This window comes from Rhinopithecus roxellana, chromosome 12 (genome assembly GCF_007565055.1).
Source record: "Rhinopithecus roxellana isolate Shanxi Qingling chromosome 12, ASM756505v1, whole genome shotgun sequence".
Lineage (NCBI taxonomy): Eukaryota > Metazoa > Chordata > Mammalia > Primates > Cercopithecidae > Rhinopithecus > Rhinopithecus roxellana.
This window is the reverse complement of record NC_044560.1, coordinates 7,336,654-7,351,309: the sequence shown is the minus strand read 5'-3', so window position 1 is coordinate 7,351,309 and position 14,656 is coordinate 7,336,654. Positions and strand designations below refer to the sequence as shown.

The 14,656-nt window shown below is 52.1% G+C and overlaps 1 protein-coding gene across 1 annotated transcript in view; it reads right to left on the bottom strand.

Moving 5' to 3' along the window:
- IGSF21 (immunoglobin superfamily member 21) overlaps positions 1-14,656 on the bottom strand; it is a 269,151-nt gene that overhangs the window by 77,829 nt on the left and 176,666 nt on the right. Inside the window, exon 3 of the mRNA XM_030912584.1 lies at positions 11,440-11,561. Within this exon, the coding sequence (XP_030768444.1) occupies positions 11,440-11,561 (122 nt within the window). The remainder of the gene's footprint in view (positions 1-11,439; positions 11,562-14,656) is intronic.

Genomic DNA, 14,656 nt, shown 5'->3' with positions numbered 1-14,656 from the left:
GGGCCCCAGGCAAGAACCTCCCCACCCCAACCCCCGGACCCCAAGTTGCAATACCCTAGTGCATCATCAGAGGGCAGCAGACAACTTTGCAAGTGCTTCCCTCCCTGGGCAGCTAGGCTGGGGACAGAAGGGTGTGTTCTGGGAGTTCCAGTGGCCTCCTTTTGGGTCTGAGGTCAAACAGAGAGTAGGGGAAGGTGGGTAGAGGACTCAGTGGCAGCTGTGAATGCAACAGGGGTCATCTCAGTTCCCTGCCTCAAATCTCTTCACTAACCCAAGACCCAACCAAGGAGAAATACCCCTGACCCTCCTTCTAATTTGGAAATGGGAGCCTCCTTGAAGCTCCAGGGGCCTCTGGGGCATGAAGATCTGGAGTCTGTGCTGCAGGGGAGATTTGGGGACCACAGAGGGACTCCTAGCCAAGAGATACAAGAATGCATGGGGAGAGAGGGAATGAAAGCACCATGCATGCCTCTGTGCACAGGATGGCAGGAAAAGGGCACCCCAATAGGAAGTGGGCTATTGGAAATGGGGGAGAGAAAGGAAAGAAGAATATCACTCTAAAAATGAAAATCAAAGACTGAAAGTCAAGGAACAAGAGGAGAAGAGTGTTCACCTTCAGTGACAGGAGGTGGAGCGAGTTAGGGAGGTGGTGCCGGTTCTCTGCGGAGCTTGCACCTGTGCAGGAAGGAGGGGCCGTGGAGAGGAATCAGCCCAGCTCTGCCCTGGCTGGGCTGCTCATGGCCTTGGTGGGGACAGCGGATGTGCAAGTGGACAGGTGGGAGCCAGCAGGAGAAGGCTAAAGTGGAAAGCATGGGGTACTCCCTGGGCACAGCAGGCAGGATCGATTCTGCCGCTGGGGAGAGGGTCAGGGAGGGTTGCTATGTCAAGCCAAGCATTGGAGCTGAGCCTGGAGCACCACTGGGCTTTGAAAAGGCAGAGAAGGCCAGGCAGCCCCTGGAGAAGGAGAGAAGAAGTGGGAACCTGAGGGGTCAATGCCGGGATAGGGGAGGCAGGGAGAAGGTGGCAGGGGCAGGGGAAGATGGGGAGCAGGGGAGTGTGCCCAGGTCAATGGGGACTGAGGCAGAGCATCTGAAGCACATTAGGTTAAACAGATTTCTCCACTAGTCAATGGAATTGATGCTACCAGCCAAGACAGCAGAGAAGATGCAGGGCACTGATTTCCCAGGTCCCTCTCCCAGAGCCAGGAGTAGGCATCACTCGCTCTCCCTGGCTGTGGCATCCAGGGTCCTGGGACTGCCACAGGTGATGACTGATGCTGGCAACTTCCCACTTGGAGGGTCCAAACATCCCGGGTAGATCCTCTGTACACACACACGTGTGTGTGTAGTGGTGGAGAGACAAGGTCATGTGCCAGTCTCCCTTACTAAGTGACCTGGCACAGGGTGGGTATCAATTACTGTTTGTTGGGGCTGGGCACAGTGGCTCATGCCTATAATTCCAGCACTTTGGAGGCCAAGGCAGGTGCATCACTTGAGGTCAGGAGTTCAAGATCAGTTTGACCAACATGGTGAAACCCCATCTCTGCTAAAAATACAAAAAATTAGCCAGGGGTGGTGGTGGGTGCCTATAATCCCAGCTACTTGGGAGGCTGAGGCAGGAGAATCTCTTAAACGTGGGAGGCAGAGGTTGCAGGGACCCAAGATCACACCAGTGCACTCCAGCCTGGGCGACAAGCAAGACTCTGACAAAAAAAAAAAATACTGTTTGTTAGATGACCTGCTCTCCATGCTCCATGGCCCAGGGGCCCAATGAGTGAACCTGGCTCCAGTGGTCCATGGAGTGCCACAGCTTGGGCGTTACCCAGGCTTCCCCCTGCACAAGCTGTGTGACCTTGGACTGAGTGACCATACCTCTCTGTTCTTCCATGTCAGCATCTGAATAACAGAATTCAACGAGTCTGAGATCTGCGCTCCACGGATTGAACCAGATGACGGGTTGGGAAAGAGTTTTGCTGACTGTTTGTTTGAAATGATAATTCCACATTGGAATACAACTCATCAGCCCATTGATTCGACAGATCTTTACGGAGGCCCTGGGCATCTATCCCAGGAGCTGGGCTGAGCACGGAGGATCCAGAGATGAAGCAGGGAGGATCCCAGTCAGAGAGATGAGAACCAGGGAGGAAGGCTGGAAGCAGATTCCTGCAGTCTGGGCAGAGCGTTGCTCTGGGACCTGACAAAGGGGGGTGCCTTTCTTAATTAGAGCTCTGGAGGTGGGAGGCCTGGGATTGGGTCCAGTGGAACATCTAGCTGGAAAGCACGGGCACACTGTATCTCTGGGGAGAGTGCCATGGCCAGGGAGCTATAGAAAGAGCATCTTGCTCCTGGCCTTCCCTTTGGCCTGCAGGCGAGGCCTCACTTCCTGAGGAGTTTAGCCCAGGGCCTGGCCAATGAGTGCACCGCACATGCCAGCTGTTATTGTTCTGCTAATGACTGGCAGCCCAGGCATGGGGGCAGCCCAAGTTCCGGGGTTGGCTGGTGCCTGTGAGGTCACTCAGGCCTCAGGGAATGGACTCTGAGGTCACCGACTGCCCTGGCTATTTCATCATCTTCAATTAAAAGTGGTCTGGCTGTGGGGGCGTTAGAATAACCGCCTGTTGGCGGATGGGGGCCACCAACAATTAGAATTATCTATGCCTTGGTGCCTGCCATTGAATTCTTTGACCCCAGTGTGCACATCGGAGCAGGAGGATGGGATTGTGTGAAGCGGGCTTTCCAAATCGTACTGCCCATATCTTAACCTGGAAGACATTTTAGCAAATGAATTCCAGGTTCCCCGGGTCTTGCTCTGGGCTTGAATCAAATTCTGTCTTGGTGGAGCCCAGGAATTGGTATTTTAAAGCAACTTCCAAGGTGATCCTGATGCAGGTGGTCAGTGAGCTGGCCTGTGGTATAGACACCACCAGTGGGTGACTTGTTGCTCAGTTGATATGTAATTTTATATTTATTTGTTATTTTACAGAAGAAGTCTCACTATGTTGCCCAGTCTGGTTTTGAACTCCTGAGCTCAAGTGATCCTCCCATCTCAGCCTCCCAAAGTGCTGAGATTACAGGCATGAGCCACTGGCCAGCTGATGTGTAATTTCAGGCTGCTGAAGGCTGCTGAGCGCTCCCCTAGTGGCTGGGAGGAGACCCGCAACCCTGTCTTCTAAAATCATCCCTGGTTTGGAGATGGGGACCAGGTTCCCACTTGGGGTTGAAAGCCAGGGGCTTTCAATTCTAATACTAAGAGGCATAATCTGTTAAAAACAATAAAATAAACAATGTCACTCTCTCTCATTCACACTCCTGGATGAACTCTAGGTGGGAGAGAGGAATGGGTTTCCAGCAGGTCAGGAATTGAGGATATTCTTGGAGAGTTAGTTTCATAAGGGCATGGCCTGTGTTTGTTGTTGCTCAGTGCCTGGCACAAGCCCAGCATGCAGTACGTAGGCAACATGTGTTTGCTGAGTGGTCAAATGAATCAATAGATGAATGACCACTTCGTGCGGCAAGCAGCACCTGTTAGGTATATTTTAGAGAAAAAAGACGTTTGGTTCGTGAAAATATACACAGGGAGAAGGGAGCTGGAGAATTCAGACTTTGAAACCAATGATGGTCGGATGGCACTTTTCTTTGTATCAACTGTAAAAAAAGAGTTTGGTCTCCACATGAATAGATTGTAGAAGGATCATTTAATTTTTCAAAGGGAAACAAATCCCTCTGCTCTTTGAACCAGACAGTTAATGTGCCTATTTAAAAATGAATCCCTTATTTTTTTTCATTTGAACAGATTCCAGAGGGCTTCTGCTTAGAAACTGTAGTCTGCCTATGGAGTGGCCTTGCCACTACTTGGGCTGTTTCCTCTTGCCATATCTTTGCATACACGGGACCCTCCAACCAGATAATCAGCTCCCAGCTCCTCTTTGTCTAAAACCCACTGACACCTCTAGAACCACTTCAAATGCCAGCATCACCCTGATTTCCCCAGTCTCTGCATCTCTGATTCATCATTGGGTTATATCTGAATCTTCTCTATGACAGCTATCACTTTATTACTTGAATTGTTCACTGTTTATCTCAGAGTTTTATCTCCCCTTTCTCTCTTTTCATTCCACAAATATTTGTTGTTCCTTTCTAAATGTCAAGTAGGTCCTGGGATTACTGAGATGAAGAAGATGTAGCTGAGCCTTGGAGGAGCTTATAGGCCAACAGGCGTGAACGCAGGGGAACAGGCTTTAAGTTCCAAAGAGGCAGGGGCTGATTTTAGCCACCTTTGTGCACCGTAGCTCTGTGCCTCAAACCAGCGAACGCTCACTGTGCACTGTTGAGTGTGTATGTGAACCGATGCACCTCAGAGTAATAAAGCATTTCTTCCAGCGCCCTGCATTCTCAACCTCTTTTTTCCATTTACTCCAGCTCTCCCGCGTCTCCCTCCTGATAAACATGCATCAAAAGGTGCAGCCCAGCACTGGCTTTCTCTACATGGCCTCCAGCCCCGCCCCACCCCGCCGGGCTGTTCCCCACCGCCTGTGGCTTTGGGGGATGACGCTTGTTCCTGAAGCCTCAGGATGCTTCAGGAAATGGAAGACACAGCGTGTGTGTGAGCGGAGTGGTTGAAGCCTCAGTTGTGATTCACCCAGACCTCCAAGGAAGTCACAGCTGTCCTCTGGGATGGCCATATTCCATGGGGAAGGGGTTCAGGACACGCTACCTCAAATACGGCACCTTGGTATATTGAATATTTTATACCTGGAGGTCAGATTTTAGGCTCTTCTGTGGACAGCTTTGTCTTCCTTCCTGGCACCTCCAACCAACCCTCTCTACCCAGGAACTAAGGTGAGCTTGACAAACCACATATCATAGCATGCCACAACCTTCAGTGGCTTCCAGGGCTTGGAGAATGAACGTGAGCTGACCTCCCCATTCCCTGTGCTCTGGCAGCAATGGCCCTCTGGCAGCTTCCAGATCACACCAAGCTCTTTCTCTCCCCAGGACCTTTGCACTTGCCATGGCATCTACCTGGAGTGCCCTCCCAAGCCCCAACCTTGCCTGGCTGGCTTCTTATACTGCATATCTCTGCTCAGATGTCCCTAGATTCCTGGAGATACATTCCAGGTATCTCCTATGAGAAGCTCCTATGACAATGCCCTCACCCCATTATTGTTACTGCTCTCTATCACATTGCAGTCGGCCTTCCATATCCATGGGTTCAGAATCTGCGGATCCAACCAACCGTGGACCAAAAATATTCAGAGAAAAAGATAATAATGCAACGATATAAATAATACAAATAAACATATAGTATAAAAATGATTTACCTAGCATTTACATGATAGTAAGTATTATAAGTAATCTAGAGATGCTTTAAAGCATCCAGGTGGATGTGCGTAGGTGATGTGCAAATACCGTGCCATTTTATATGTGGGACTTGAGAATCCTAGGATTGTGGTATCTGCTTGGGCATGTCCTGGAACCAATCCCCCCATGGATCCCGGGGGACTGTTGTACTTTATTCCCTTCACCACACTCATCACACGTTGTAATTATTTTTCCTTATTATTTTAAAGGCATTTTTGTAGTGTGTCTCTCCTCACCCACTAGATCAGAAACCTCCCAAGAGCAGGTCTGATTATGTCTTGTTCACCACTCTATCTCCATCATTGTCCCTAATATATGGCAACTACTCAATTCCTTTGTGACGAATGAATGATGTGAGTGTTGAGGGAAGGAATGGGGGACTGGATGTTCCTTTCCTAAGGCGGCTCGTTCATCCGCCAGCAGCAGCAAGTGTTGCAATGAAAGCACTCCACTATCGTGTTCACCACGAACTCATTCACCCCACAGATATTTACGAATCATCTACCACGTGCCCAGGGTTGGGGTGCTGTACTGGGGGCTGGGGAGAGGATGGTGGTGAAAACATCAGACCTAGTCCCTGTCCTCATGGGGCTTCCAGTCTAGTGGAGGTGGGGCGGCGCAGACTCTGAAGACACGGCACCAGGTTGTGAGCTTGAGCAGTCAGGGTTGACTTCCTAGAGGAAGCAACATTTAAGCTGAACTTGAAAGGACAAGTAGGATCTTGTTGGCAAAGAGGGTTGGCCAAGGTGTTGGAGGGACCTGCAATGGCAGATCAGGAGCAGGAGTACACTGAGCCCCTCGAGTCTAGATTCCCTGCACCAGTGAATTAAGGCCAGTGAAATCTGTCCGGTGCTCCTCATCACTTCCTGAGCAGATCGAGTGGGACAAGGGCCTCGGGGTGCTTCCGGAAATGGAAGACACAGCATGTGTGTGGACAGAGTGGTTGAAGCCTCGCTATGATTCACTCGGACCTCCAAGGAGGTCACAGCTGCCCTCTGGGATGGCCGCATTCCACGGGGAGAGGGTTCAGGACACGCCACCTCAAATATGGCACCTTGGTATATTGAATATTTTAAGCAGATGGAATTTGAGAAATGGCAGGCCCAGGAAGGACTCTCTGACCTTTTCCTGAAGCAGGTCACAAGACCTTCACGTGAGAGGTTCCCTCTCTGTACCTGGAGGAAGGAAGCATCTTCACTTCCGAGGGATCTGAACAAACCACCCTGCTGAGTGTCCCCAGCTTACTGCCCTTAGCTCAGACCCTTCTATCTGAGGTATGACTCCCCATCCTTCATCCAACCCAGCAAAAAACACTCAGCTCGAACCACTTCTGTGGGTCTTCATTTCCTTATAAAACCTCCCGTGTCGCCTAAAACGTATACGAACTAGACTTGTATCCTTTTGTCTTGTGAATTCATCTTTTGCTACAGGGGCCCCAGCCAAGAACCTAGAAGGGTGGAATGAAGAGTAGACCTTGAAACAAGGATTTGGGAGCAAGGGGTTTATGTGAGAAGGGATCCCAGGAAGCTGGCAGAATGAGCTAGAAGGGAAGGAAGTCAACATGGGATAATTCTCAAGGTCATTCTAGGGGGCACTGAGAAACTCCGGGAGAGATTAGATAGCATTCTTCTCAGAGTGTCTCAATGTCCCTCCTTCTTATCCCATTTTCTGATTTTACCCATTAGGAAACACCCACAAGGAGCCAAGGAGCAGACCCAGAACTGCCCACTCATTTTGCACATTTCATTATGCATCCTCTGTGTGCCAGGCCCTGGGCTGAGAGCTGGGCATGTGAGGTGAAGGAGGAGCAGGTACTTTGTCCTCCTGAACATGCATCTGAACTGTCCCCCTGGAGGGACGAGGAGGCCGGGTATGCATCCAATAAACAGTCATTGGTCAAGGCTGCTCCCGGCTGGTCCCAACTCCCCAGCACTTCTCACCTGCCTCATGTGCAGGCTGAGTGGGCTCCAGTGACCTGAGAAAGCCCTGGGGAAGCGTCAAGGATGCTGGCACTGCCAGGAAGAGTGAGGGGTAAGAGGATGTGGGCATGGCGGAATAACTGTTGGCCGCATCTGCTTCCTCCCTTTCACAGAGGGCTCCTTCCTGCCCTCAGGTCTCCACCCAAGTGCCACCTTCCTCAGAGGCCCTGCCTGACCACCCATCTAAATGGCACCCAGCATCTCATTCCTTCTCGGCACTGCACCCCACCTGCCCCTTCATTGCATGCCCATGGTTTAGAATCACTTCTTTGCAGAATGTGGAATGATGTATTCATCTACATTTTGCCATGTCTCCCCCACTAGATTGCAAAGCTGTGCTTTTCTCATTTCCCTCTGTATCCCTGGGCACCTTCCACCAAGCCAGGGTCCTAGTAGGTGCTCAGCTAAATAGCCTTGGAGGGAATACATTCTTGTCAATTCCAACCTGGGAGTTCTGGGCTCTGGGGCTAAGACCTAGAAAGGCATTTGATAGATGGGCCTCTGGGATGCTCAGAGAGGCAATGATCTGTTCGAGGTCATACAGCTGGGGATACACACCTGCACCCCCTGGGGGCAGAAGTCCTGATGATCCACCCGACTTCCATCCCTCCAGGTCCCCCTCAGTGGGACAAAAAGCACCAGGAGCCCCTGGGGCTCCCCTAGGCTACCCGAGAAATTGCTCTCAGCCAATTCTTGGTAATCTTCTCAGCCTCATTCTCTCCCCACTTTCCCCAGTGGAAGAGGAACCGGCTCAGACAGCTGTGGAGCTGGGACTCTCTCTTGTTGAGATGCATTAATTTGTAAATATCTTCATTTATACGTAGATGCGGAGTCCCGCGCCTGCCCCCAGACCTGACGGGGCTCTGCAGCCTAGAGAGGCAGTGGCCCCCAGCATGGCTGGCTGGGAGGGCCCGACAATCCTCCGTGATCCTCTTAGGCTCCAGAGGGTCTGCTCCTTCCTTCCCTTGCCCTTGGTAATCACCAAACAGGACGGCTCAGCTTCCTGGGGTGCTCTCTGCTTGGGAGACCACCCCTGTCACCAAGGCTCAGAGAGAAGGTGGGGGAGACTGGTTCCCACGTAGGAAAGGAAAGAGCACTGGCTCCTAAGATCAGGCTTAAGTCAATGCCACTGTGTGACCTCAGGCAAGTCTCATTCCCTCTCTGGGCCTCGGCTTCTACCACTGAAAAACAAGGGATCTGGTCAAGTTCATGTCATTCCAGAGGGAGACTGTTGGGCCTTGCTGAACTTTGCCCTCTTCTGTAGTAGGAACAGGGCTAGAGAAAATGATTAATAATAGTAGCACCTGTCCGCATTCATGGGGTTGTTTGTGCAGATCGAAACAGAAAGGGTGCGTAAAAGGAGGCTTTATGAGATTTGTAAAAAGGTGAGTTTTTTTGTTTGTTTGTTTGTTTGTTTTATGATGGGAGAAGGAGAGATTGTTCTAGGCAATGGCAGCAAACATGTACCACTTAGAGACCGGACACCAGCACTTCACCCGAATGCATCCGTTAGCTCCTCACAAGCTGCAGCTAGCCTCTTAGTGCTGTCATGTTCCTTTGGAGGTCAGGAAACTCAATTGTGGGGTTACCAGCCCCAGATTTAACTAATGCCAGGAGGTGGAAGAGGCAGGATTTGAACTCAGGCTGTTGGACGTAAATTTCACTGAAATTCCACAACAATTGTGCAAAGCCAGTCACGTCAAGCCTGCTTTACAGGCAAAGAACCGGAAGCAGAGAGAGAGAGGTTAAGGCTCTCGTCCCAGGTCATTCAGTAGGCAGAGACTGAGCTGGGCTTTGCATCTGGGCCTTCTGGTAGCAGGACTTGCCCTTGAGGCTCCAGGGAGCAGGAGAGGGTGGGGCTCAAGAATGTTCTAGATGGTCCCTGGATTTCTTTCTTAGCTAGAAATCAGAACCAAGGAATCCTAGAGGCCATGCTGGTGGCAGTAGGTGGCTTGGTGAGGAAGCAATTCTCAGAGACACAGTGACGGGCAGGGGTGGTCTGGGTGGCATTAGGTTTCTGGGAATCATGGAGATTATTTGGGAGTTCACTTACTACAAAACCATCTGTGGTTTCCAGAATAGCTATTTTCTCCAAAATGAGTTTTTATCTCCTTTTCCATCTTGATTGTAACTGGTTGTTTTAGGTGTGCTTTAATATTTTAAGAAACCATAATTTCTTTTTGGGAGCAGGTTCAGGAGAAATCATAACTAGATGGATGAAGGAGTTTGTGCGACTGTTCACACACCTCTTCACACACCTTCATGTCCACATTGTCAGCATGGTCCTGGCACAGAGCTCGGAGAGGAGGAGGACTAGTCAGGCTGCCTGGGGAGCACACTCACCTTCCCATTTTCACAAAAGCAGGCAGAGGAGGATGCCTGGGCCAGATTCTCGGTGCAGGGCTGGACTCACCCTTTACAATCTTCTTGTCCCATTTTCTAATTTTACCCAATAGAAAATAAGCCTGAAGGGCCGAGGAGCATAGCCTGAGCTGTCCACTCATTTTGCAAATTTCATTATACACCCACTGTGTGCCAGGCCCTGGGCTGAGACCTGGGGATGCAAGGTGAAGGAGGAGCGTATCCCTTGTCCTCCTGGAGCTCACGGTCACAGAGAGACCCACAGACCATGCTGGAGAGTAGGGCCTCCCCTTCCTCCAGGCTCAGAGTCTAAAGACAGCACAGTACCAGGCACTAGCTGAGACATCCACATAGCACGGTGCCTCAGTGCACGTCATGTGGGCTTGCTGGCTGCAGTCCCCCTCAGGGTGCCCAGTGCAGCACTGTCCACCTTCAGCTTTGGAGCAGACCACTACTTTCAGGCTGGGCACCTTGCAAAGCATTTGGCGGTGTGGCGTGGAAGAGCGTGCATGTGCAAAGCTGTGCACTCTTCCTGAATGCAGTGAGATTCCCTCTGAGGAGGGGTGGGGACTGGGGCAGTTGCAGCCAACCAGCTTTGGGGGATCGGTTCAGCTAAGGTGAGGGGTCCCATGGGTGGAATTGCTTGAGTGGGGTTCTGAAGGCTGATGAGGAGTTTACCAGATGACCAAAGGGAGAAAGGCCCTTTGAGAAGAGGGACCAGCGTGTGTTAAGTGTCAAAGGAATAAAACAGGACTAGGATCCTGTGGGGAGTTTGTGGGAAGGAGGTGGAGCCACACACATAGAAAATAGCAGGCTGGGCCGGGCGCGGTGGCTCAAGCCTGTAATCCCAGCACTTTGGGAGGCCGAGACGGGCGGATCACGAGGTCAGGAGATCGAGACCATCCTGGCTAACATGGTGAAACCCCGTCTCTACTAAAAAATACAAAAAACTAGCCGGGCGAGGTGGCGGGTGCCTGTAGTCCCAGCTACTCGGGAGGCTGAGGCAGGAGAATGGCATAAACCTGGGAGGCGGAGCTTGCAGTGAGCTGAGATCCGGCCACTGCACTCCAGCCTGGGCGACAGAGCAAGACTCCGTCTCAAAAAATAAAAAATAAAAATAAAAATAAAATGAAAATAGCAGGCTGTAGAAGGAGATGGGGTCGGCTTGATTCTGCTGCCCCGCCTTCTGGAAAAGAGGGAAGGGGTAGGAAAATCAAGCATCTCTGAATTGAGCACTGCTTCTCCCCACTCTGCTGCTTTTGACCTGGGAGTCCAGTTGCTTGGGGTCATTCTCTCTTAAGCTCGGGCCCTTACGGCCTTGGAACGCACAAGAAACAGTAGAACATGTTGTATGAGCTTCCAAGCCAGGCAGAACTGCCTCACCGCCGAACGGTCTCATTGCTGCCTGTGTGACTTTAGGCCCTTTGCTCACCCTCTTTGGGCCTCAGTATCTCAATTGGAAATAAATGGAGTTTGGAAAACCCACCTTCCAGGACTGTTGGAGGAGCTGGCAGAGGAGTCCAGTCAGAAGAGCTGGCCTGGCCCTCTCCTGCCTCTTCCCTCCAGGGGATGTCCCTCCAGGGAATGAGTCCCACTTCCACAAGGGGAGCACCCGGTTCTGCCTTCCAAGCCCAAGAGCACCAAGGGATTGATGTGAAAGGGCTGGAGAACTGCCCTCTGCTCCACTCCGCATCCCTCCTCCCTTCCCCCACTGTCCCCTTGCCACCACAGGCCCTCACCTCACAGTGGACTGGTACACCAGGTCCTCTCGCTTGCGGTAGTTCTCCATGTGTGAGTAGTTGGTGGAGAACATGGCGTCAAAGGTAAAGATCTTCTGCTTGATGGTGCCGCCATCCGTCACCTGCCACAGAGCACAGAGATAGCCACCTGTGAGTGTTCAGCCAGCCCTGGTCACCCCTTTCCCCAGGACACTGAGAAGATGCAGGCAGGAAGCCCAGAAGAAGGACAGCCCCCATCCTGAGAATAAGGTAATCACCGAGGGCTTCCTGGAAGCAGTGATGTTTAAGTTGCCTCCTGAAGGAAGAGTAGGAGCCAGCCTGGCAACAGGTGGGAGTTTTCCAGGCAGAGGGAACAGCAAAGGCCCTGCGGCAGAAAAGAGCAGTATGTGCTCAGGAGAAGCTTGCTGCCTTCACAGCACCTGGAGCAGAAAGGAAGTGGGATGAGAAGAGGCTGTGAAGAAAAATGTGGGCCAGATCATGAAGAGTCTCCACAGCAAAGGAGTTCAGTTTCTCCTGAAGGCAGTGGGCCCCGGGGCCAGGCTTAGATTTGATTTACAAGCTCCTCTGGCTACAGATTGAGGACGAATCGAAAGGGGCAAGACTAGAGGCAGGGAGCCCGGGAGGAGGCCAGGAACCCAACATCTTGGCATGGGTGATGCAGAAGGGGACAGCGTGGGGCACTTGCCCTCCTCTTGGGATGGGCCAGGAGGGAGGACATGAAGTCCCCATTTCACCTAAGAATGCAGAAGTGGGAGAAGGCAGGGAGGTGGTGATGAAGCCAGCGCTGGAAGCCCAAGGCTGCCGGGCTCTCCCGCTGTTCACGGCTGATGGAAAGCGAACCCAAGCGTCCCGTGCCCTCAGCTGCCGCCTGCCCGCCTGCCCACATCTGCGCTGCCTCCAGCTAATGAAAGTGTTACTCCACAAAGCAGCAAGGTATGTGTTGTCACTGTTTCAATTATTTATCTGTTTACTCGGCTGCAGTTTTCCGCTTGTCTCAGCAACTCTATTATAGACTGGGAGCTTGCAGCCTCTTGCAGCTCAGCTGGGCTCCACGCTAACAGCCTGCAATGGGGAGGCCTCATGCCTGGGCCTCGAGAAGTGAAATTAGCTCCCTGCAGCTCTGCGTGGTGGAGGCAGCGGGGAGAGGGGCTGGGAGAGGGGTGGCTAGGGACGGGTGTCTCCAAGGGGCTGGGCTAGGGGGGATGCTGAAAGCAGCTTCCCCAGGCTAAAAGATGAGGATTGGAGTGTGAATCTGTCCCCCTGTCCCCTGCCTGGGGGTACTGGCCCTGGACACAGCTGGGCTCCTCTCAGCACATAGGTACCCGAGCTGACTTGGACCACATCTCTCTGGCCTAGGTGGTGTTGCTACTGGGAGAGATTCCATGCATCTGACCAGCATTGGTTGAGTACCAGCTGTGTGCAGACACAGGCTACATCTGTACCAGTCACTTTCCGTAGACTGCAAGCTTCGTAAAGAGTAAAGTGGCCTCTGCGAGGACCGGGGGTGGTTAGAATCATGAGAAGGCCTTCGCAGGCTCTGGAACCCTGAGAGGAAGCAGCAGTGAGACTTCCCAGGGCCACGGCTTCTCCTCACCCCTCCATAATCCCACACCCCTCCTGTCTCTGTCGGGACTTAGCGACATGCACAAGTGTCACTTTCTTCCCTTCTGAGGGCGTGGCACTTTCCGACCATGTGCAGAGGGGAGACAGAGGACCACGTCCTCTCACCTGGCCGCTTCTGCACCACAGGCCCAGCTTCTGAAATGGAACCATGAGAGTGGAGGGAGATAGAGGAGGAAGGGGACAGGAGGATTCTCCTCTCCTCTTGGGATCCATGTTTGCACTCACCCCAAGAAAGATGCCCACCCCTAACCAACCACAGCTTGACTCTGCGTCCACTGTCATCACCCAGAAAAATGTCCCTGAGCTGACTGTGTCTGGCTTGGCATGGGTTGGAGAAGAGAGTTGGCTGCACTTGGGATCAGAGCTTCCATCGCCCCACCTCCCAATGTCCCAGCCTGGGGTGGGGGCCAAGACCCTCCAGGGGCTCCTCGTTCTCCATGCACCCCCTTCCCATCCCCGCCTCTCCCATTTGACTTTTATAGAGCCACCAAAGTACCTTTAAAGCAGGGCCTTTTCACTTGGGGGGTGATTTTGCTCACCAGGGGACATACGGCAAGCTCAGGAGACATTTTTGGTTGTCACGACGGGGGAGGAGAGGTGCGGTTTGGTACTCTTGTGTAGCCGGTAGAGGCTAGGAAGCTGCTGATGATCTCACGATGTCCAGGACCACCCCCTGCCCACCTCCCAAGAATTATCTGGCCCCCAAATGTCAACAGTGCCCAGGTGGAGAAACCCAGCTTTAAGCCCATCGCATTATGTGGCCGTACCAGGTCCCTGGGAACAGAGCTGAATAGACAAGAATGTTCCCACGTTGCAGGTAAAGAAACTGAGGCTTGGAGAGGCAAAATGAGTCAGCTGAGGTCCCACAATGGGTTCCTGACAAGTGTCTGCCTTCCAGACCAGAGTTCACATCCCATCGCACCAGGCTGGAAGAGGCTGAGAGTGAACTGAATGCCTCTCAATGTTCCTTTCCACCCCTGGTGGCCGGGCTCATTAGGAGAAAGGATGTCAGAATCTCAGTGGAGGTGTGAGGATTTTTCTCCCAAAGTCATAAAGCGGAAGGCATCCTGCCCGTTTAGCTGGCAGCCCGTCTTCTGGCCTCGCCTCTCTTCAGGTACTGCTTTTTTATCTCCTCCTAAAATGCGGCAGCCCATATCGTCCCAATCTCAAATTTCACTCCATTTTTTTTATTACACAAAAGAGAAAAAAATCTGTCAGTAAAACTGTCTCCTCAAATTTATTCGCTGAGACTGAGGGTTTTATTACTAGGAAAATACACCCGCACCCCACACGTCCACACACATACCCACACACCCCAGATAAAGCGCTGAAGAATTATCCGAGTCGTAAATCACTGTTTCAGGCCGAGGGACAGGGGAGTTTCAAGGACGAGCCTAGTTTTCCTTTGGTTTTATTTACATCTGTTTCTCTGGGGCTGTGTCTGGGGCCTCACTGTCAGCCGGAGGAGTAAATAACTGCTTCTGTGAAACCTGCTTCAGGCAGCTGGAGACAAGTGCTTATCTCCGCTGCAGCGTGAGGGATCTGGAGGGCAGGCCCCACTGTCCCAGCTCTCTGTGGTACACACTCCCTCCTC